This window comes from Malurus melanocephalus, unplaced genomic scaffold (genome assembly GCF_030028575.1).
Source record: "Malurus melanocephalus ecotype Western Australia unplaced genomic scaffold, MMel_1.1 scaffold_188, whole genome shotgun sequence".
NCBI lineage: Eukaryota > Metazoa > Chordata > Aves > Passeriformes > Maluridae > Malurus > Malurus melanocephalus.
In genome coordinates, this window is record NW_026623420.1 from 923,161 (window position 1) to 948,000 (window position 24,840).

The 24,840-nt window shown below is 38.7% G+C and overlaps 1 protein-coding gene across 3 annotated transcripts in view; it reads left to right on the forward strand.

Annotated features, from left to right (window-relative positions):
- The window catches only part of ZNF536 (zinc finger protein 536), a 337,374-nt gene that overhangs the window by 194,519 nt on the left and 118,015 nt on the right, over nt 1–24,840 (forward strand). For all 3 annotated transcript variants that reach the window (XM_057373165.1, XM_057373166.1, XM_057373167.1), the window contains exon 7: nt 15,136–15,288. In XM_057373165.1, the coding sequence (XP_057229148.1) occupies nt 15,136–15,288 (153 nt within the window). The remainder of the gene's footprint in view (nt 1–15,135; nt 15,289–24,840) is intronic.

Consider the following 24,840-nt stretch of genomic DNA (forward strand, 5'->3'; position numbering starts at 1 on the left):
GGTTTRWTTTCCAGTCAAAAGAAAAATCTCTAGAGATAAGTAAGGCTGATCAGCTCTTGTCAACATCAAGGCATCTTGGTGTGTCTGRATGTTTTAAACATTCTATGGGGAATATTTTTGTTTTGACACTTGTGGAGGGGTGAGTGATTTTGGGGTTCTGTGGTGTTCCATGGGGATTGCCCCACATTCTAACYCTGCCCTAGCACTCTGTGTGTAGCAGACTCTGAAAGGGATGGGGCCCTGTTGTACCTGGAGGAACCACAGAAGCTGAAGGCATGAAGGATGCAAGAATAAATTGAAAGAATACATCAAAAAGTCTGCTCAGGAGGATATTTAGTGCAATCTAAGGTAGTTTACTTCCCAAGCTACGCATAATGGGATTTTACCACCAAATCTGTTTAACCCTTTTGATGGCTTTTTGCTGCAACAATGAAGTTCTAACTCAAGTATTAGAGGCAAAATCCAACCTTAAGCAAAAACATTACCCTTAGAGATTTCCTTTGCTCAGTATGACCAGACTGAGAGTTTGAAACAATGAAGTAGTAGTATGAGTACTAAAAGTGCAGCAAATTTATTGAGTAAGAGAATTCTTCATTGGATTTCTGCAAAACCTCCTTCTGTTTTTGCACAGGGGAGGGCTTGGTAGTGCAAGTTAATGAAAACCTGTGTTGAGAGAAAGCTTTGGTGCCTTTGCATGCGTTAGGAACACACAGACACACAGACACCATCCACAGCTCCCCCACGGGGGCATGGTCCCTTGGAGGAATCCAGATGATTTGACGGCAACAACTTCTGCACCACAGATGAGAAACAAAGAAAGATCTGGATGCATAACCCCTCCTATCTGTAATTCTGCTATGACTACAGTCCTAAGATGCATATTTTTCAGGGGAATTTCTCAATAATGATTACTTATGTAAAGCATTCCCAGCTAGAAATCTTACAAAGCGTTATCAGAATAAATATAAATATGTGAAGAATCACCGTGATTGGTTTTATTTATTGTAATAGCTGTGGTTAAAATGTAGATTAGACTGCTGTTTTGGATCACAGCCTTAGTTCCAAAAATTGCATCATCATAGGTGGATTATATCTGCATCCTTTCAAATAGATGGCAGAGTATATTTCTGTGCTGTTTTTTCCCTAAAGAAAAATTGAAAGATAAGAGGCAGGAGTTTCAAGTAACATTGCAACATTTAGTTGTCAAACTATGAATGGAAATTGCCATCATAGGGACTGTGTGTTTACTCTCCTACTTCAAAAAACCTGCGTGAAAATGTAACCAAGAAGAAAGGATTTTTTTTTTTTTAAATCAAATAATATCTTAGTAGATGAGCAGTGATTCAACATAACTAAAACAAATATTAATTGAAAAGAGCCCTAGAACACAAAGAGGAAGTATGTTGCTGTTTGCTGAGCAGCACAGTGACGAACTGGAGCAGTACTGCAGGGGATGGACTATCCAGCAATTCTTTTCTGTAATCAATTCTGCTGCTCTGCAAAACCCATCAGAGTCCTGTCTGGTGTCTGAGCTGCCTTTCTGAAGTTGCAACTTCCCATCATTGTTTGTTTTAAACCCACAGTGCTACTCTCCTGCAGTTTTATGATTTAAAAAATGGCAGCAGTAGGGAGTTACTATTTGTTTGTCCACCCTTTATTAAAATATTTCATCACATATCAGCACGCTCCACTGCCCACTAGTCAACAAAATCTCTTTTTTGAAATGAACACCTATGACCCTCATGGCTGGGCACATATCTGGAGAATTTKTAGCCAGAAAAGAATCAGTAAAATTGTTGGAATTATTTAAGTTCCATTTGACCAGTTTATGCTGCCATTCACCTTTCCTCAACCCCATGCATGACTGTGTTAGGTTGGCCAGCCCCACTGCAGACAGCTTTCAAATGTAATCACTTGCAAGCCAGTTTGTTCTGTACCAAATTCTGCMTGGGCTTGCCAGCCTATTGGAGTGGCTCCCGCTACCACCATCCTGAAAAGGCATGGAAACATGTGTCTGCACAAATGCAGGAGCCTGCATTCTCTGGGTTTAAATTAGTCTGTTCTCTGAGATGGTTCTTATTGCAGAATATCTCAGTGTAAGCCAGCAAACAGCCAAAATTAGAACCTTGAGGTTCTGAGAATTGAAGGGGAGGAGTTTGTATCTAACCCATCTCTGTGGTTATATTGATGCGTTTGTTCATATTTTGTTAGATTCAGAGTTACATTTTGTACACACATTTTGTCAAAGCACAGGAAGATGTCAAAAGTTTCCTATCGGTACAAATTTATCTTGTCTGGTTGCTGTTTTCATCCTGTAGTTCTCAGAAATATTAGTCTCCAGAATAGTGAAAATCTGAAGAAAGCCTGCACTTCCATAAGATGTGTAATGGTCAAGATGCACTTGCGAAACTTCTGTCTCTTCTAAATGTGACTCATTTCTATCATGCAGTGGTTCCAAGATGAGTTTTAAATAAATATGTCCACTTTGAAAGATGTTATTGACACGTTATTTTCTATAAAGGCAATGTTACTTTGTAAAGGTTAGGTTTCCCCTGTTCTCCTTCCCAGTAAAGATCTTCTATCCTGCATATCTAACTTCTCTGAGATGAKATTTCCTTGTATCAGCCATTAATGTCTTTGTGAGCATTATCAGCCTGGGAATCTCGTGTTGGTGGCTGTTGCCTTATGGTTACAGAGTGGTCATTTGTCCAGAAGGTGCTGATCACCAAGGACAGGAAACATGGGAAAGCCACTCAAAGTGATGGGAGCCAAACCCTCAGCAGAGCAGAGGCCAAAGGCTGGGCTCTGTTAGGAAGCTGTTAAGTACCTGCTGCTGCCTTGGGACGTGTGAGGGAACAGGTTCATCTCCAGGAATCTGAAATAAGGAGGTTTTGCCACAAAATTACCTTTTCTTTTCTGCCAGCTCCAAGATTCAAGAGATTCTTTAAAACTGTGGCACAGAAAGCTGTCTAAGAGTTGACTCTATTGGTTTTTTTCTTTCTTACCCTCAGCTGCTTACTGCTAAGAATTTTATTTTACAGCAAGTGACCCTGTGGATTCATACCTAAGAAAGTGCTGTGTGCTTTTGGCTGTCTTCAAGAGAGTAAGTGAGCACCAAATGCACCCAACTGATCCCAAGTATTTGTGTGCATTTGCAATAGTGTGCTACAGACTCAGTCCTGGGATGGMTTTCATTGCATCAGTGTCTGCAGATTTTTGCTTCCAGATGTGTTTCCTGTGCCTCAACTATAGACGTATTGATACATGGGACCATCATTCAGATGATGATYTGAATATTTCCAGAATGTTTTGCAGCATTTCTGTTTTCCAAGATGGTCAATAGTTTAAGTCTGGCCCTCACAGGCATGGCAGAGGAGCTTGTGAGAACATTTTGGCTGMATTTCTGATGATGTTCATGAGGTAGAGGAGCAGCAGCTGCTGTATTAGTAACAGAAAGAGAGAAAGACTAATTCCAGGGCAAGGCAGCTTTCAAAGGCAAGTGAGCATCATGTGACTCTATGTGTATAATTTAAAAGAAAAAGAAAAAAGCTAGAACTTCAGCACAGCCTGTCTCTCCAGTATATGAGGAGCGAAGCAAATGAATACGGCCTTGAATACACTTTTTAATTTTTCAACACTGTATTTTGCCAACTTTAGTTCACTCTGTTGACTGTTCAGTCAGACCGTTTTTAAATTAAAAAGGAATACATGCTTGAATTATTTATTAAACAAAAGGTGCTTCTGTGCATGCAGACTACCTGGGTCTTGAATTTCTTTTGCTGCTGGAATTTGAAGAAAGTGCATTGCTAATAAGTTAAGAGATAGAACAGCCCTCCTTCTTCTAAAATAAGTCTTTCTCTGTCTCTGAGGCAGACAGAAAGCTAACTCGTGTCTGTCCAGCCAGARAAGAATGCCTGATCTTCATTTAAATATCTAATTTTGACCTTAGTGTGAAGTTGTTTCCTCAGGTTGCTTGGCTCCATAGACATAAATTTTCTGGTAGGGAAATGCATTTGCAAATCAAGCAAGTCTGTGTTATCTCCTAATTTTATAGGTGCTCCCAATGGGCTAAAATATGTATTTACTGGTGCATTAATGTGGAGGAAAGTAAGTAAGTAGAAGAAGGCTTGCAAAAACTTTTTTTGCAGTTACCATCACCCTGTCCCTGGAAGTTACCAGCTCACCTTGGGGTGGTGAGGACCTTGTGGAGTGACTTTGCTTTGCTCAGTCCCTGTCACTGCCTCTGTGTTGGTGTTCCAGGTTGGTGCACAGCCATTGTTTCTTGTAATGTGGCTTCTGAGTGCCTGAACTTTTCTTGTCCACTTCCCCAGTAGTAAACAATCACCAGCTTTTGGACTAGACTTTTTGGACTTCAAATTCCTTTGGTTGATGGCTGCAGGGAAAACATTCAAGCTGGGAAACTGGGAAGAGCCTTCCATCAGTCATGGGACTGTGGTCTCCACAGCTTGCTTAAAAACCAGCGGGCTGTTTTACCTGGTCCTGAGAAAGGAATTAGCAGCTAAATCTAAGGATGACATTCTCATCACCGATGGGGGACTTGATAAACACCTTCAAAAGGCTGGTCATGGCAGCAAGGAGGCTTTAGGGAAAGGTTGGTGAGACCTGGTAGGACCCTGAAGGGCTCCTGCTCACCCCTGAGCATGGCAGGATAGTCGTGAGCCTGGAGCTTTTCTGTGGGAGGAAGGCAGCGAGCAGCAGCGAGTGGCTGGGCACACCCTGGCTTTGATAGCTACAGATGGAGACCTAAAAGATTGCAGGGCCACAGTCCAACACCAGCACATGTAAAATAAGGCTCAGGATTTAGATAACTCTGTTCCAGCATACTGACGTGCGTGGCCACAGTCCAACTCCAACACATGCAAAATTAGTTTCAGGATCATTCCAGCATACTGAAGCCTATGCCTAAACCAGTTATTGCCACAAGCTCAGCTAAATCAGAGGACAGCATTCAAAATGGTATTTTCCTCTTTTTTTTTTTTTTTTTTTTTTTTTTTTTTTTAACTAAAGTAGTTTAGATTTTAAAAAAATATATATTTTCACAGCAGGAAAAGAAAACTGGATTATTGATATACCAGCCTCCATAGGCAGCATGTCACATTTTTATTACCCACAAATAGCATGTTATGGTATCCCTGAACATTGAGGATATTTTACAAAACATGGATATGGGTTGACCTAGTAATGTACTTTTTGAGATACATTAGTATAAAACAATTAATGAGTCCATTCAGATAGTATCATGTTCTCAGTATGCTCACAATATACTGTTAAAACAATGAGGAAAAAACTTATATCAAACAGTTAAAAGATCCCTTCTCAAGATTCAATGTAATGAATTTAATCAATATTTTTCCATTACAGCAAAACTCATGTAATTAACATATTTTATTTATAGAAGAAGGTTGCTRGTAAAGTAGATTCAGCAGTTTAGTGTTGCTTGTAAGTATTTCTTCAGATACAGCTCATTTTTTTTGGTGAAATGGATAAAGAAGTTGGAAATTATACTGAAGTGGCTTGTACCAAAGAAATTAAATGGGAGAAAAATTATTTACAAAAGTATTTGTATTAGCTCAAAGTGGCCATTTAGTTTGAAAGGAGCACTGGAAAGTTAAAAGTAAGAAAATACAGATACTGGAGAAGTCTCTCGTATCATAGTCCAAATGTTGTAACACACACCATGACATTATTCACTCTTTAGAGACTCTGTCAGCACCTCTCTAATCAGTAATCTGTAAATGGAATGAGAGTCTTTAATTCTTTCTCATTTTGTTGWGGGGGAAATTGGTAATTTAGCTACCTGTACAGTTCTTTTTACGTGCCTGATCCTTTTGTTGTCTTTTGGTTTTTTTTTTTCCTACCGATGTCTACAGAAAGACGTTCCTGCGACATTTTAAATAATTTATGCTTTTCTTTAGTAGAATGAATTTTTATAAAATCTGATGACCTGCTACTGGCACTTTTGTGCTGATTTTTCCACTCTGTGATAAGACAATAATAATGAAAAAGGGTTTTCTTAAACAATAGTATGCAAGAACATACCCAATGATACCTGATGCCCTGAGAACCACTTACAATGAAGGCAAGTCTGTGGTTCTGACTTGAAAAAAAAAWTTGTTTGCTTTTTTGATTTTTTTAAACCCAACAACTGAGGGTGAAACTCGGCTAGTGTAATTAACAAATATTTCTATACAAGTACTCAAAAGATTTTTTAAAATATTAATGGATTTAGAAAACTGYGTGGAGCTGGGTGTTGATTTGTGCGTGTTAGAGTCTCAGGGACTGCATTATTGGGCACGTGAGAAGAACCTGGAGATTTGTCACCTTTCCTATGGTTTTACTGCCACCATCTTGGATTTTCTTTGTAGTTTAGCCTGTACTCTGTACCAAATGGTTCTGTTTGTCCCAGATGTGTTTTAGGAACAAGACAGAGGTCATTATGGAGCACACCTTACCCCTCTGGCTTGTAGGGTTGTAGGGCTGCTAACGTGGAAGGAACAGGGTAAGTATGGAAGCAAGAAGGCAATCTATTCATTCACAGAAGTCCAGTTAATGGTTATTTTAGTTGATTAGCTGGCAACTTCATTTTCTCCCTCATGAAATTGCCTCCACAGATCCTTACTTCTGGAGCTTAATCAGCAGTAGCAATCCATCCCAGGAGTGGGAGATCAGGAGTACTTAATTAAAGAGGGACTGTAAGGCAACTCTCCCAAATTGGATATCTGATCTAGCCTTGGCATCAGGAGAGCAATGCTAGGTAAAAGTGTTTATCAAGCTCCATGTAGCCACTCTGCAAATCTCAGAGATGGGAATATGATGCAGACAGCTTGTAGAAGCTGCTATAACCTGGGTAGTATGGGTTTTAAGGCCATCTGGTACCTGAACACCTGCCTRCAAATAACACATACAAATCCAAAAGATGGTCCAGTTGGACGGCCTCTGTGCTTAGATTCCCCACTGGAATTGTGTCCAAAGGCAGTATACAATCTGTAGRAAGTTTGGAAAGACTTTCTGCTCTCTGGTCAGTAATCAAGCRCCCATTCCAAATTTAGGTGACAGGATCAAAGCTAACCCAGGTTAGTGAAGGGTTTGGGTATGAAAACTGCTGAAAAACATAGACTGCTGTTCACACTGACATTTGGTAAAACTCCAGAATATTCTCAGCTAGTTTTAAGAAAGGGAGGGAAAACCATATCAAGTATGTCATATGAAAAGTTTGGGAGCTCACCTTGCTACCAGAAGTATAATTGGGCACCAAAGTAAATGTTGAGCATAGATGGCAAAGATCATTTACACCCAACATTGCTGATCCAAAAAGTGTGCTTTGTTTGTGAAGACACACATTGTGGACAGAAGAGTATAACAGTGTGTTCTGGAAGCTCAGATGTGCTCATAAATAACATTCTGATAATGACAAAGTACATTCACTTCTAAGACTTCTGCTTTTCCTGGGGAAAGATTACACAATTCCAGTGGGATTTCTCATCTGGCAAACTAGGTGATGTGGGATCAGAAGTGCTGTCAGCTATACAGGAATATAGGATTCAAATAAGGAAATAGGATTTCAAAGTCATGATTTTTGGAATGGCAGATCTAAAAACCAGTGGAGTTGGATGGTAAAAGAGTTTTGTGTGTTCAGCTTCAGAAAGAAGTTGTTGCATTCCGCAATTTTGAAACAAACTGGCAAAAATGGTGTTTGGGCAGCAATGCRGTGGGGAGCAATGCAGTGGTCCATSGTCATTTGCCTCTAGCTCAGCTCTCATTAGGRAGCTAGAGGTTCCAGGAGCTAGCAGTGACATRAAAAAGTGATGACTCTTTAACCAAAAACGTTCTCATGACTATGCTCTGTCTATTTCTGATGTTCATAAAATTCATTGAGGGACTGTGCACAGGTCTGACTGCATAAATTGCAACTTATGCCTTTCAATTACATGATTTGTGCATGTGCATTTGATTTTTAGAATGGCCTTAAAAGGCAGGAGCACTGGAATGGAGTGAAGGAGTCTGACATACCTCCATGTACATATATTAAAAAAAAAAACCAACAACTTCAGCCCTCTTTTAAGTTTTATTTTGATTCAATTTTATCAAAACTAACATTTTAATAGTATGGTGAAGTCCTGACTCAAATGTAAGTATTGAAGTTATACTGAGCTCAGTAGGGCTGGGCAGGTGTAGAGAGATGAGATTAAAGCTTGAACCTTACATTATTCTTCTGAGCTAAGAATATGTGTGATGGTTTGCAGGATAATGATATTTAACTGTAATCTTGAGGCATGAACAGCATTCCATTGATTTTCTACTACTGAACTTGGTATTTCTGATTAATAAAACAATAAATACAAAAAATTAACTATTTTGTGTTTTATTAACAATTTGCATTTCATATAGTATTTCATTTTCAATAAGTATAAAATCATACCCTCGAATGGTAAGATGTAATTGCTGATCATGTATCTCTTTGTTCCAGACACTTTTATAAAAGTGTATGTATTATGTATGATGTGACCTTCAAATGTCATGAATGCGTTGTGCAATAAACTGTCAATATTTGTGGCTATAAGGTACTAGATGACTTTTACAATAATTGGAACAGCTTTATTAAAAGCTTGGATCACTCAGCTGGTTAAAGAGAAAGACACAGGCCAATGTTCATCTGGGAGTTTCCTTCTGCCAACTGTTAAATGAAAGATATTGTAAGGTGCTTAAGATGTCTTCTTTCTCAAGAAATAAAACAACTAAACCTATAAAATAAGYAACTAAAAAGATCTCATACAGAAAAATATTCTCTCAAAAAAAAAAAAAATTAATCCCTCCATGATCAATTTCTGGTCAAAAGTGCTCTGTGTTGGCTAATGGCAAGTAAACAACCCTGTGTCTTAAATGCTAAATCTGAGTTTCTATGTCTTTTGGTCACACGATTCCTCAAAGAAATGAAACAGCTAAAATGATGTGCTTAGAGACTGTGTTTGATCTCTGATTATTTTAAAAGGTTTAAAAATTTTAGAAAAATTGGAGAAGAGTGCTAAGAACCCCAGGAAAAAAAAAAAAAAACCAAAAAACCAAAAAAAACCCAAACCTCTGTAGGGAATTTGATTGAAAATAAAAGAAGAGGATAAGAAACATTTTGTGATTAACAAAACCTTATTTTTGTTTAGGTGTTCTGTTAATGTCTCTCTGTGCTGTATATACAGAGTCTTGAATGTGTCTCAGAGCCCACAATGAAAAGCACTAAGGAATGCCCAGCACTGCATACATGCAGTATTGCCATGCACAGTGTTTTGAACCCCTGGGGAGTGAAAACACCCATCTTCACGTGTGTCGTGTTCCAGGAGTGGGCTTGGGGTGTGTGTGCAGCCACCACAGCACCAGTTACTAAAAAATTGCTCACAATATCCTGTCTCCCTTCCTGTTGAGTTTGAAGTAACCCCCAGCTATTCCCCTGCAGTCCAAGGTGWTGGCTGCCATTYRCCCACTTCTGTCAGCTCCAAGCCTTGCCTCGTACAAATGGTCCTGGGGGGTTTACTTTAGTTTAATTTAGACTGAGTTTTAAGTTTAATTCCACCAATGACTAACTTAGCAGAAGCAGGGCAGTTTGTGCCTGTTTGTCTGTGTGGCTCAGAGGGCTGAGAGGGAATTCTCGTGTCAGACATGATATCATTTTATTTACCAGTGGAACCTTTGTATAATCTTTATTTCTAATAATACAAACAATGTGAATGCTGCTTTCTCACTAGTAGGCCTCCCTTCCAATTCTCTTCTAAAATAGCTCTGTGTTTAAACAAATTCTCTGCCAATCCATAGTAACAGCTTAAGATTCCCATATATGGTCATTATAAAACCTAAATCCTTGATGAAACAATAGACACAGCAAGTTGTTCCTGACCTAAGAAATTAGTAACTCTTTCTGGAGGCTTAAAATATAACTGTAATATTTAGTAATATTAGGAACCTTCATTTTAAGCCATGAACTCTGCTAGCAAAAAAGTGTATGACATCCACTAATAAGGTTCTAATTTCAAATTAAGAGCACAGGGCCAGATTCTGTTCTCATTTACATTGGGCAATACTAATTGAAGCTACTTCAGGTAGCTAGAAAAATATGATTAATTATATCCCTAATTATGTTCCTCTTTYCCACTATTTTTGGTGTTATTAAGGCTTTCTCTTAGAATTAGGCTAGAAAGGTAAAGCATGTTTTTTCAGAAATTTGGCATATCCTATGCTGCTTGCCAGGGAATGAGTGGTTGAMTCCAGGCATAGTTGCATGATGGTGACAGCAGTGACAGGATTACCACATGGAATATCTTCTAACTCCTTTCTTGAGTTAGATTTCCTGCCACAAGATGGGCTRATCTGGGTCGTTTGTAGGTCATCAAAAAACAGCTGTGGTCACTACCACTTCTCGTTGCACCATGTTTCATTAACTTTTACTGGCAGTTCTGAAGAGCCACAAATATTTTGAATTTCAGAAATATATGAAAAACTGGGATTATGTGCAGCTTTAAAGACTCCTGGCCACATTTTCAGAGAAAATTTTTCATTAAAGAATTATTATTCTTTAATAATGTTGAAAATTGTGCAAGAGCAAACACATACTTGTAAGTCTGATTACCTATTTTGTGAGCTGATTACCTTTTCCATGTGATTGCCTGTTTTTGGCTAATTTGGCAAACCTTGTGTTGACAAATTCCAACTGACTTCACTGATAATTTCATCTTCACGAGGGCTGCAATTTAGCTCCTTTGAACATGAAAGCACCTCTTTGTGAATCCCTGCACTTTCACATACGTGCAGCAAATAAATACTTGGCTAAACTTTATGGGACATGTATGTAAATGTTCCTTTCAGAAATTGGCTGAGAACATGACTGGTCAGTGCTGCTGCCTAAGCACGTGAAAACAGTTTTTTTTTTTACAAAAACAATCCAGCCTTTCCTAATTATGTTTATAGGTTCATCCCAGACAAGTGGACCAGCTATAGAGAATATACACGGAAATGTCAAAGAATTTGCATCCTTTTGGTCTTCATGTGACTGCTTTGATAGCTTCTGCTTTGGCAGATTCACTGCCCACCTAAGTTTGTCTTCTCTTTTCCAGCAATATCCACTGAAACTGGCATTTTGCCTCTGTGACATCTGTATGCTCTGGTACTGTGGTTCATTTCTGGGTAGACCATTTCTGTTCACCAGTAGTAAGATATCGACTGGAAAAAAAAAAAAAAGGATTCACTGGTGTATTTCTCACTTTCTTTTAACCTTCTATTGTAAAAGTGCTGCTGGCTCCCCAACTGTTTGTTGGGATTATCTGTAGGTGTGAAAACTTTCCTGCCTGTGGGATGTGGAGTGGAGTGATGTGGAGCCAGCCTGATCTCCCTGCTGCATGAGCAGTGGTGGTGGCTTTTGGGCCCTCCTTCCTGAGAAGCGGGCATCTGTCTGGAGAAGGGCAACCCCTCAAATGTTCACCTTCTGGATTGTTAATTTTTAGTTCGGTCTGCATGCCGAACAGATTTGCTCACATTTTGGTTAAATGGGCTCTTTGGTTACACAGTTAATTGTCACTTTCTGATGTGGATGTTGCAGTGAACTTGCTTTCCTCGCATTTGGCCCATGAGAACATGTGCACAGCCAGTTATGAAGTGCAGCTGAGGCGTGGTTTTCAAGAGATGTCCCAGTCACRGCTCTCAGGAGCTGCTTTGGGCTGAATCCCTCTGTGTGCTGTGTCAGGGAGCAGTACCTGCCTGCCCAGCAGGGAGAGCAGGGCACTCACAGCTCCTCCTTCTCCTCAGACTGGCACAAAGATCATGTATATCTCTATCTCAAATATATATGTTTCATACATGGAAATGAATGTTGCTTTTCACATTTCCAGCCCCTGACTTTTGCTGGGAACAGACACTTTTAAAGCTCAGTAAGATCAAATGCAAGGCTCTGAAGTCTTACATCTAATATGTGCACCTATATCATACATTATTCTATTGTTTCCTGCACTTGAATCAGGAAAGGTTGGGATGGGCAGGAAGATATTCAGGATGCTGACCTGCCTGTAATGGAAGTGGATGGTAAAAAAAGCAGTGAAATCCCACGTGCATCGAGTGCACATCACATAGACCACATAACTCAGGGAACCACAATGGCTGGGAGATAAGTAACTGTTCTCTTTCCTTCCTGGTGTGTTATCCTCAGAACTGAGAAGCCCCAAAACCATAGCTCAAATCCTGAGTAAATCATAAATTAAACTGTGAAGGCCAATCCTAGTTCTGCAGATCTGTAAAACTAATTTTTGCTACATTTTTGCACAATTTAACAGAGCTGAGAGTTTCTGCTTGTGGAGAGGCTCTCAATAACAGAAGGGGGACATCAGAGATGTAGAATACATGATTATTGGTAGAGCTGAGGATTTTTCATTCCTCACATATCTGATGTTAGTATTGTCTGTATTTGCCAGTTTGTTTCCTATTTTTTTCTTGTTGGTCTGTTCTATTTCTGTGTCACTTTTTTCTTCTCCAGTTTCCATATATCGCTTTTAAGAGACTCAGTTTAAGAAAACTTTGGAGGCAGAGTCAGCGAGACTTAAACGCATTTTAAAGTTAAGCACATTTTAAACTTAAGTGCCTTGTCAAAGAGACACAATGTGCCAAAATGGGGCCCTGGTAAGAAGCTGGGTTAGCATTTGATGGGGAGAGTCGGCAGCCTTGAACATATCTTTTCATTGTTTGAAATAAAAGAACTCAGATGTAAAGCTGCTCATTCAGGTAGCGATGGCCTCCAGCGCTTCGGTGGGCTTTGTAGGCAGAGGAATTCAAAAGAAAACCCCTCAGCCCAGCTTTAAAGTCTTAGGAATGCTTTCTCTGTGGGAAGAAAAATTCTTCAAGGTAAGGCCCCTGTTGGAGCAAAGCCTTTGGAGCTATCTACTGTATGTCTACTTAAATCCAAAAGAGAACTCTTCAGACCACCCACATCTTCCTTTGCTTCATTGTTGTTTTCAGTTTGCTTTTTCAGAGGGATTAGTGCTAGAGTAAACTCCATCGTCTTGCTCCCTTGAAAAAATTCAATTTTGTGTAAAGTGAAAATTAGACTCTTAAATCTGCAAAGAGAGCTGTTCATCTTACAAATTTATTCTTTTTTATTGGGCCACACATATTCTAGATAGAAAGATAAAAGGCAAATGGATAACAGGCTATCATTTAGAGTGACACATAGCAAAACATAACTAGTAGGCTTATTTGGTGAATTCCTCCTGAGTGGCTTGTTAACTTTATCTATATATTTATCTATAATGCTCATATAGTATTTGTTAAAAACCAAAACAAAATCCTGCAGTTTATCATCATGTATTCAGTGTTTTGCACTTCAGAAAAATCTTTTTGCACTCAGGAATTCATTTTTTTTCCCAAAGCAGCTTAAGCCATAATTATATACAACTTTTGAGGAGCCAAAAGGAGAAAATCTAAACTCTTTAGGGATATTGGAATTATAGACTAGCACCTATGTATGTTTTCCTGGACTCACAAAGACAAAATAGACTCCTGTAGYATGCTACTTTACATACTCGAAGATAATTCAAAATGACATTTACTAGCTTTCTAACTTAAATATTATGCTTTAACTCTGCAGCCTAAGAGCAGCCAGAAAATGTTAAACAAGAATGTGATGTGAAAAGTATCAGATTTTCCTTTTGAGAGCTAGTAACATCTTGATTACATACATGACTAAGATAAGCATTTATATATATGTATATATATATATATTTTTAATCATTCTATCCCCTTTTTCAGCTTTAAGCAAAATAGTTTAGAGGAACCATTTTATAATGGTACACATAATACATCCTGAAAGGCCTGTTAGTGTTCCCTTTTGCAGAAATGTGGTATTTGGGTCTCTGCTACTGTGAGAATAGATTTTATTAGAGCCAAATGTTTAAGTCTTTCCTATGTCCCATTACTTCCATTTAAAAGGCAATGCTGTGTAAACTGCACTATGTTTCCTGACAGCTTTAGTTACACATCAAACGGGTAAAGACAGAACATTTTTAGTCAGTGGTTTATGGTTGAAATAACCAGGGCTCTGCAAGCAGGTTTTAACTCTGTGCTCCCCACCTGGATGTAACCCAGATAGCTCCGTTCTGCAGGGATGTGATGCTGTGCCCATGTGTGCTGCACCTGACATGCCAGCAGTGTCAATCCAGGTCACAGTTCCAACATTTGCCATGGTTTTTGGTGAAATTGTGAATTGGTGCTTGTATGTGATATTACATGASCCTCTAAGTACGAGATGATGGATGAGTCTTGTGTGGTTTGAATAATGAYTTTTTAAAAAATGCCCTACAATTTTTTCAATTTTTCTGTCAGTCTTTTGTGAGTTATTTCCTTTCTTGCCTGCTTGGATAAAAGCAGCTCCTTCAAGATGGCTGAAATCAGGGTTTATATCAGGAGAGAGAAGATGTGTCCTGGAGTCTCACTCATGTTTTGATGCAAAGGATACGTGTAGCTGTGAACACTGAAGGAGAAAATGCAGGAGCTGTGGGTGAAAGGGAGATGGAATTCCCCTCATCTGACAATTTTTTTCATTGTTTTTCACATGATATTAGGTCACTCTCTGGATTGCCTGTTGTGATTCAAATACTGAAATGTTGCAGAAGAAGTTGTTTAGCTTTGTGTGTAGATGTCACTGCTGTTGGACCCCCCTGTCKCTGCAATTCTGTTGTTTTAGGAGGTTTCAATTCACTGGTGGAAACTTTTTCTCTCTAAAAGCGCACAGGTTTTCACAATACTTATAAATTAAATAGATTCAACAAAACAACARTCTCAAACTTTTGGGGAAAAAATTAATAGGAAAGCAAAAGAAGAAATCAAACCAGCTGCTGACACAGCTGTTTCTTTTCTTGTATAATTCAGTATATAAAGGTACCATATGCTGCTTAAAATGATGATAGGAAAGATGAAATAATTTAAGACAATAACAAGAAAATACATGGATTGTCAGCATTCTGTCAGATTTAAAGAATGAAATAGACAGGTGTAGTATTGACATGCTTAACTTTGTGTTGTGTTAGCAGTTTTACTGAGAACAACTCCTGACATGTGCTGAAGTGATGTGAGAACATTTCTGTGTTGCAGACATTGGAGAAGAAGCTGGGAGATCTGTAGGAGTCCAGCAGCCAGCTTTACTGAGAGACAGGAGCCTTGGTTCTGCCATGAAAGACTGCCCATATTGTGGAAAAACTTTCAGAACATCCCAYCACTTAAAGGTCCACCTGAGAATACACACAGGTGAGAGGAGCACGYGAGCGGAGCGGCGTCGGCACGAGCCGTGCGTGCGTGGGGGTTCACAGAACGTGTGCCTGGGAGCTTTAATTCCCTCTGTAGCTTTGGACTTATTAGTTGGAGAAAGTCTTTTGAGAAAGATGTATGACAGTCTTAAATAAAAGCACAAGGAATGTGTTGTTGGATAAAGACCACTTTAATAGAATCATCTTTTCCCAGTTGAGGTTATTTCTGTCTCCTTGCCTGCTTCATCACTGTTTCCTTCAATTACCCTTGTCCTTCAATAGGCATAAGCCTATTGGTTTCAGACTTAGTTATACTAACTGCTTCAAAGGCCTTCCCTAGCATCTGCTTAGGGATTCTGTATGTTTTTCTCAGTTACTATTTTTGTTCCATTTAGCATGCTCATTTTTAACCTCTCGCTGTTCATATGAATGCATCAGCTTCGTGGATCTGCTTTTTTTTCTCCCCACTAGAACTCACACGGCTTAGTACTTGTAAGTAATAAAACTTATCATGCTTTGCACCATGGTAAAAAGTCTCATATTTTATTTCAGTAACAATCACAGCATTTTAGCCTACAGAGATTTGCTGCTAGGCTGGGTACTCACTTTGTTTTGGCACGTCTCTCATCGGGAGGACTGCTTTTAATGCTAGTTATCTCTACCCACTCCATTTAAATTATAATATTTTGTTTGCTTTAAAAGTACATGTATTCATGGCAAGGTTCATGTTGAGATACAGAATGTGTTTAAGACTTACTCTATCCATAATTAAAATCTGACATTAAATGTTGAAATCCTCAGGTTCTGTTGACATCATTTGAAATTCTGTGTATGGTCAATATGATCTTGTTTTAATCCCAGTGTTAATTGTCATGGTGGGMTTTGGGAGAGTATTCCAAACTGGAGATTTTGGATACTTCTTTTTGGAAACAGATATAATGGGTCCCATAATTGTGGAGTCATTTCCTTTTTAAACCATTTAAATTGCATTTCAGAATTTTTACTGCCACTTTCCTAATAGAAAGGTAAAATAATTGCAGTAAGAAATATGTTCCAGTTATACCTCCTACTTGAAAAATTTTTAATTTTTATTTCACTGAAGTACCAGATAAGCAATGTTTTTCTCTCTTTCCAAAATCAGCAATCACATTTCTCCTRTGTGCTTGCACAGATATAATACTTGATGTTGGGTTTGTGAATGTGAGGCCTGGTTTTGAAAAACTGAAAATTAAAATTATTTAAGGGAAAAAATATCATTGTTGAAATGGGAGAATTTGTTCACTGTCTTTTTGTTTTCCTTTCTTTGCATTATGGAGTAGGAGTATACCACACTGAATTTTAAAATTTGGTACCCTAATGTATTTTTGTCTGATTGGATTACAAACCATTTAGGGCAAGAATATTCTTTTCTGTGTGTTGAACTTTGTAGAGAAAAAAAAAAGAAGAAACACAGTGAAAACCCTATTTGTGTGCTCCCTAACGTAGTAAAAGTAAATAAATGGTAGTTATTTTATTGGAAAATAATATTGTAACTGTGGAGTTTAAAGAGTTGGCATTTTTAGTATTTGAGAGGCAAAGAAATTTTTTTAAAAATAACMTGAGGTTAGCCATCTCTTCATTTTGTAGTGATCACTTTGTTCTTATCTTAAACATGGCAATGATTACACATTTGGTATTTGTGCCTTAGAACTAATGGAAAATAAATTAATTACAATGGAAATATTCCATAAAAATTGCATATTAATACTGACTAAAGAAAATAAAAACAAGAAAAAAATAAACTGTTTAATATAACAAAATTTAAAGAAAAAAGAAACTATTGAAACAACATTTACAATATATTTTAAAATCATTATAATTTTAAAATAGGTAAAGTTCAATTTCCATTAGGTTGAGAACAAAGTATTTGTAAATAATGACAAGAGTATTTTTTAAGTGAAGCAATGTTTTACATATTGGGAATAGTCCTAATAAATAATATTAAAATGTAAATTGGCAAATTACTAGAGTTATTAAATAAAAATTAAGTTGCTTTGCAGTAAGTGGAAATGATGTAATAGATACCAGTTATTAAACAAATATTAGTTAGCTCATACTTATCAGGGACAGTTTCCTGCCTTTTATGTCACACTCTGTCTTTATTATATGCCTGGATCATATAACTGACTGATAAAAAACACTTTAGTGTATTTCTCCACTACATTAACYCAATTACTGTTCTTGTTCTCACAGCACCTGTTTGTTAGAGATGAGCTCAAGCAGTTCAGCACAAGTCGGGTTCCTTGGAACATCTGTGTGTTTGGAGGCACACGACTGGGCTGGTTTGGTGCTCCTGCCAAGAGCAGACCCAAAATCTGATCCAGCCAGGAGGTGCTTCTGTGGCAATTGGCCCAAAAAAGCTGGAGGAGCAGCTTAATCTTGCACGAGAGGAGGAAACTGCTCTGTTTTTAAGATTTAGCCAGTGGCTTGGGTTGCTTCTTCTTTTTCTGTTGGGTGTTCCCTGGTTACAACCTACTCCACACTGAGTGCCAGTTGCTGTGTAGTTTGTGGTCATATAACGAGCCCATGAGGGGAAAAAAAAACAAATCAAAGTTTTATTTAGCACACTCAGTTATGTCCCAACACAAAACTGTGGAGGATTTTTATCTAACTCAGTGATATTCAGGCAGGAAGGGCTTTAAGGGGAAGATAGTCAGATATGATTTCTGAATGTTCCCATTTGATAAGAGGAAAAGGGCATAATTACATGAAATCAGCTTCTCTTTCTTGCTCTAAAAGCAGTTGATGGGTGAGACAGTTCCCTGGGACAGCCCTGAATGAAGAGAGGAAGGATTTCCAGGCCAAAATGCTCATGAGCCTTGGGCCTGAGAGAGGACACACAGAACCCTTCCAGATGAGCTCTCTGTGCTGACCAGGGAGCAGACAGCCCCCTTGCTATCAAATAATAACACAGAAAGATTGGGGATGCTCTGCCATTGTGATAAAGAAAACCATCTGGGTATCTCAGACCTAAAATGTGACATRTGCAGGTAACCCCAGAGTTGTCATTTTGCCCCTCCAGAGGCAGCAACCTAAGGTCCCTTCATTCAGGGAGATGAGCATCTCCTTTATGCCCTTGAGCACTTTCAATCCCCTCAAAACACAGTARGTGGGTGTGGGTTTTGCATTGCATGCCTTGACCTTTGGAGTACACAGGAAGAGTTAAATTTCTTACGTTCTACCTTTGACAGGTGGCACATTATGGAGGAGCTGGTTTCAGATTGGCTCTAGCACYTCTTTGCACCTTGCATTAGTATCAGAAGCCACTGCAGGTGTAGACCATTTTGGGTTTGTGCTGTCATTMGATACTCAGGTATATTCCCAGTATRAYWRWMAMARWYAAATGCCTTGAGTATAGAAAAAAGAAAAATGTGCWYGAGCAAAGGAAAGGTGGATTGGATTGTGCTAAACAGAAGAAACCTAAGAAAGAGATGAATAGGARGAAAAAGCTTGGCAGGGCTGTGTCCATTGACTGAGAGTCTGTTACGATATGTATGACACACAYCTTGCATATATTAGATGTATTATATGCATTTACAGTGTTACTGCATTTTCCCTTGGAAATGTGACTAGCCAATTTTAAACCATGCTTAGATGAACTGATGAAATACAGTAAAAATGGTGCTGTTTTAAATGAATTCAATTCACATTTCCTTCCTAAAAAAAGACTGCCTGTTGCCATTCTCTGAAGGCGCTTGTAGTGGGATGAGCAATATGAATAATTAAGGAAAATGGGTATGTGTGCTCCAAGAGGAGACAATTTTGGTATTGAACATCCTTTATTCTTACATTTCTAAGATGAACTAAAAGGACTTTTCATTTCTCTAGATTCCTCCAGATTTCCCATCCTTAACATTGTGCAGCATGCCTTTTCTCCCGTCTTAATGACATCCCAAACTTTTGTTGAAAATAATTGATTGAATTTAAATTTCCTTAAAAGTTTAAGAGGTAATGTTACAGTATAAATTTCCTACCAAACACTAAGTAGGGAAATATCCATTAGTGAAATTAACTACAGTTTCTAGGTAGCTAACAATGTGCAGTATACAGTAGGGCATGGCTAATGAACACTGCAGTGGGTGATATTTCATTATACAAATTAATGCTCACATTTTAATGGGAAAGTCACATAATGAATCTCAGCTTCAGTGACAGCAATTAGAGACACAGATTGTCCCCTTCTGGACAAGGCACTGTTTAGCAATAAGCAGCTGTGTAAAAAGTCTTCAGGTTTACAACGTATATATATGCTTTGGGGGAATTGTGCACAGTTTATATTAATGTACTGAATCTTCCCTGCAAAGTAACAACCGTATTTATCTCTCTGCTTTTTAACTAAGTAAAGACATGTAAAAAGACTAAATAAATATTGCAGATGRGATATAAATAAGGGAAAATATTCAATTACAAAAACTTTATAAAAAATAAAATATTTTATAGGGATGGCAAGTGCACAATTGTAAAATCTTTAATAAAATGAGTCAAAAGCATCAAAATTCTTTCCTGTTACAGGTTACTTTCATCTTTTATARTAGAGAAAAATGACTAGTAAAGGAAAGTAGTAAAGAAAAGAAGTTAACTAGTATTTCTGACAAACAGATTAATTGTATGGTGAAACATGTGCAGGATCCAAAAATAATCCTACAGAACCTTTGATATTCCATTTGGTTTAAAAAGTGTGAAGTGAATGATTAGAATGATAAAAGAAATTACCGTGTAAGAATAGGCATAATAATGAACTAATTAAACCATACAGCAATTCATTTCTAAAATATCTGCTGCACAATGGATAAAATAGGTTATCAATAACTGTTTCAATGGTAAAATAAAAAATGCTGGAAAATGTTTTCAATATTCTCATTAAGCAGTATTCTCTGGAATTATAAGATGTTTGATTTCATTAGCTTTGCATGAAAGCAAACTGTAGCTTGTTAAGAAATGCGTGAGGTCGAATTGCACCTCAAATTGTCCCCACTGCMGTGGGGCTCGCAAATGTTTGGGGTTGGGGTTCTTGCCCTGGTGTGCAKCTGGCACTGTGCTCAGGAACAGCACCACGAGGAGCAGAAAGGCATCATCCACACACAACTCATGAAATCTTATTTAGAAAGGAAAGGGGGACATTCAGTGGGGAAAGGGAGTGTGGGGTGCAGGACAGATTTATAAGAAGCTGTATGTTAAAGATGAAAAATTAATAAAGAGGCTCACAGCACTAAATTTAAATGGATCTTTAGGAAGTACAGAAATTATGTAAGTGAAACTAAAAGCAATAGTAAAAACATGTATGTGGCTATAAGGGTGATGGAAAATGGGGAAAAAATCTGTAGATCTGGCAGGTCAAACAACTGRTATCTTGCTAATGCTAGACAAGAAAGGATAAGAAATTGTCAACCATGGTACAGAAGACTAAATACTCCTCTGCTCTGTTCTCAGAATGAAGCATGATGATTTTTATAAGCATTTTCCAATGATACAGTTATGCTCCCATTAAGTAATGAGGCTGTTATGCTGTAGCCCACTGCATTTTAATATTTTTTAGAATGAAAGAGACTGGGTAACTTATAGATAAAGTCTTAAAAAAACCTGGCTGAAGAGCTCTTCAAATCATTAAAGTTCATTAAAGAACAAACCAAAAACCAAATCTTGGAACACAGAGCAAGATCCAGAGCACTCAAAGTAGTAAAAAAGCTCTGGCTATTCCTGTATTTCCCAAAAGAAAGGATATAAGAAAGGATATTAAGACCTTGAAATCATAAATGGACTAYCCTGACATAAGTTTGGGGTAAAATTACAGAATGAATTTGTTAACTAACTGAAAGTTGGTAGCATAGTTAATTCAATTTTATTTTATGAAAGGAAGTTTTATCAAGTTTTGTCTCATAAAAGCTTGTTACAGGCCCCTCCCAAAAAAACCAAACCCAACAACAACAACAAAACAGCCACAAAAAAATTCCCCAAAAATCAGTGTACAGAGACAAAATGGAACATAAACTGTCAGTTCCACAGCAGTGCATTCAGCTCCATCTATCTGGTATTTCATCATTATTTGGAAGACTATATAAAAATCACTGTTGATAAAATTTACCAATGGCACAAAAATGGTGAGATGCTAAAAATCATGGGGAGGCACTGATTAGTCACTTAGTCAAGTGGGCTCTTTTCAACAATATGAATTTTAAATCAGCAATATGTAAAGGAAAAAATCCTAGAGGCGGTGATGAACTGGGCCTGGGACTGTGGTGGAGAAGCAACAGAATATGAGCTGTTAGTTGATTGCTAAATCTATGGATGTAAACACAGTCTTGGACTGTATAAAATTGCTATCAAGTTGAAATTTCATCAAAGCTTTAGTAGGTACCCATAATTTAAAAGGACACTGACAAACTGCGAAGGATGTGTTCCGCTCAAGGATGGGAGAAGGTGAAGAAGACTGTTTTGCTGTCTGCAAATACCTTTCTCAGGAAATAGACTTTTTAGTTTTAAAAAAATTCGCTCACTCTAACAGGGAAAAATGTAGAAATGGTCTGTAGTAGGAAGCAGWCACTGGACAGATTAAAGAGAAATAAGGCATACATTTTGAGCAGTGAAAATATTTAATCAGTCAAACTATTTACCTGGGGACATGCTGCAGTCTTACTCACTGCTATAGTTGAAACATAATTTGTTTAAGCTAAAACAAGTAAGTTTTGYTTCAAAATGTAGTTACACTCTGATACTGGAATTATCATGTGAGGATCTTTATCTTAGAACAGATAAGACTAGATGATAATAATTGTCCCTTCTGGCCTTCAGAGCTGTAAATCTGGTTATAACCTGGCTGTGTCTCCTTGCACAGCCCACAGCAGAGGGTTCCCCTGACCTGTAGGGTCAAACTGTAYTCTGAGCAGGACTGGGGGTCTCCTCCTGCACAGATTGTACCTCTGGGTTGTTTGTACACCCTGCTACACAAACAGACCTSTTTCTACTGGGCAACGTGTCTGTTTCCAGTTATCTACTAAGCTTTTGTGCAGACTTTACAAGCAGCATTGAATTTTTATTGTTTTACTTTATCCTGATATAAAATAGTTCCTCTGAGATGTCTTGTCTCTTGTAAACCAGAGCAGTAGGTAGATCAGAGCTGTGATTATGTTGCCCAGATAATGTAATCCCTATAAGATCTTTTTGTTTTGGTTAGTTGTGCATACTGGAATGTTCTCTCATCCTACTCCATTGTGAAAAATTTGCAGGGATACAAACAGGGCCAGAGAATTCGCAAGATCAGGGTGGCCATTGCCTTTGTGAACAATGAAAAATGACCCTTGGATATGAAATGCAGAAAATTATTTTGAAAAAGTCATGTTCCCTCACTCCTACATGGCAATGTTAATTTATGTGAGCTGATATTAAGTGTTAAATAACTCACCCAGACACTGCTCTTGGCAGTAACACCAGGGTAGTCATTACACTGGGATGAATTCTCTGAAACCTTTCCTCAAAGTATGAGACACAAACAGGTTGTCTTCTAACAAGAATCATAGCCTACCTCCCCTGTCCCCTGCAGTGCTCTTTGGACATATGCTCCTGCATTTGCTGACAGAATCCTGAAAATTACTGCTCCTTTGGGTTTTCCATTGAAACTGGCTTGGTTTGAGATTAGACTGGGATTTTTCCCACAGCAGCTTATAACTCTGTTTTGTCATTTGTACCAGGATGTATGCAGGGTGTAGCTGGTTATTAATTTGAATGRATGAAGGAGCATCTAAATAACTGCACAATTACTGGATTTAGGAAATACTGACAGACTAAATTAAAAAGATTCAAAGATGATTGACTCCATCCTACTCCCTTCTCCCAATCCCTGCCCTCGAAATAGCAACATTTAAGGCTGCTTTGAAGTAAACTACCCACAGCCAGTATTTGGATCTGGAAGAGAAGAGCGAGGTTTTGAATAGCTCCCTTTGAACAATGTCATTTGGCCAGTCCTGCACTGCAAAGGTGGCACAGTGTGTGGCTACATGTTGAGTTCAATTTCAGACCTTCAGCTTCAGATCTCGTTTCTAGCCATGTGAGGAGTGGGAGCACCACAGAGGCAGCACACCAAGGCTGGGAGAGATTTGAACTTTTTACCACACTGTCTCAGTCAGTGTCCTCTTTCAGTCCAATGCTTACGGCACTGGTGGCGAGCTGTGTGGAGAGGCCTTAGAGCAGAAAATGGAATGACTTCAAGGCTTAACAGTTCAGAATGAGTACCCTGTGCCCAGGGCTTTAGACTGAAGGTACTTTTACAAGTACAAACCACAACTAGTATTTTTCTCTAGTTAGTGTTTTTTAACTTACTTGTCCCCATTTTTTACATATGCATCCGCTTTAAGCAGTTTCTGCATGTTTTTAGCAGCACCAGTACAGCCTGTGTTGCAAACTTCTCCTCCTCCCTGCAGTAGTCCTCCAGCAGCTGACATAGTGCCTGCAAAGCTGGAACACACTTTTTGATGGTGCCTCTTGATGTGCAGTGCAAACACACACTGAACTATCATTAGAATAAAAGGAAGTGCTCAATGTAATTGTGTTAAAGATTTCCGTGAAGGCATAGGGGATGCTGAGGAAGAGCTTTTCAATTAAGAGGAGTGAAAATTCAAAAGTGAGAGCATTTAACCCTATGAAGCCTGGCRCTTGTTTTTCAGGAGTTTTTGGCAACACTTGAACTGCTTAASTCATGTGAGAGGTCAGCAGTGCCTGCTGASAGTAACTGGTGGGACAAACATCAGRACAACTGAAAGAGRCTCAAARAATCCTGCARTGTAGATGCTGCAAACCCAGCATTAGTGTCTGTCCCTGTTCTGACTGGCAGCACAGCTGTCAGGGTTTGCACACTCCCAAACATTACAGAAATGCAAACACAGGCAGTGACAGCCAGGACAGTGTCTCCTGTCCCCTTGTCCCTGCTCTCCAAAGCTGCCATGGGGCTGTGTGTGCTCAGGTGCCCTCCTGGCCCCGGGGAAGCCCTGGTGATCCATCTCAAGTTGTGGTTCAGTAGGAACGGTTTGGTTTTGCACAACTCCAACTAAACCCAGCCCCTAATCCTTGTCAGGTGAAGCACCAGAGCTTAATTGGGCGATTGGGAAAGACTCAGAAGTTTCATTGAAATGTTTAAATCTGATTTCTTCTGYTAAGTTGTGTGGACYGAGGCCTMAAGCATGAACCRTGCTAATTACTGCCTCTCCCTCTGCTGAGCACCTCTTGTTGGAGGTTCTGYGCTTTCCTCCTCTAAAAGGGTCCATTGGTGTGGTTTGATATAAAGCTCTCGTGTCTCACCATTTAGTTTTAGGATCATGTTATGGATTTAGAATTTCCCCAGTTTGTAATGTGCCTCAGCCCCTGTTCATGGTCAGTGAGCCCTCGAGCAGTGCTCCATGGCCATGGGAGTGTTCTGGGCTCTCATCTCATTACAAATTCCTGCCATCACAGGGAGCAGCAGCTTCCCCACGATTTACCAGCCCTTCAGTTGAGCCTGTAGCTTAAATAACAGAGGTTTGAAAGC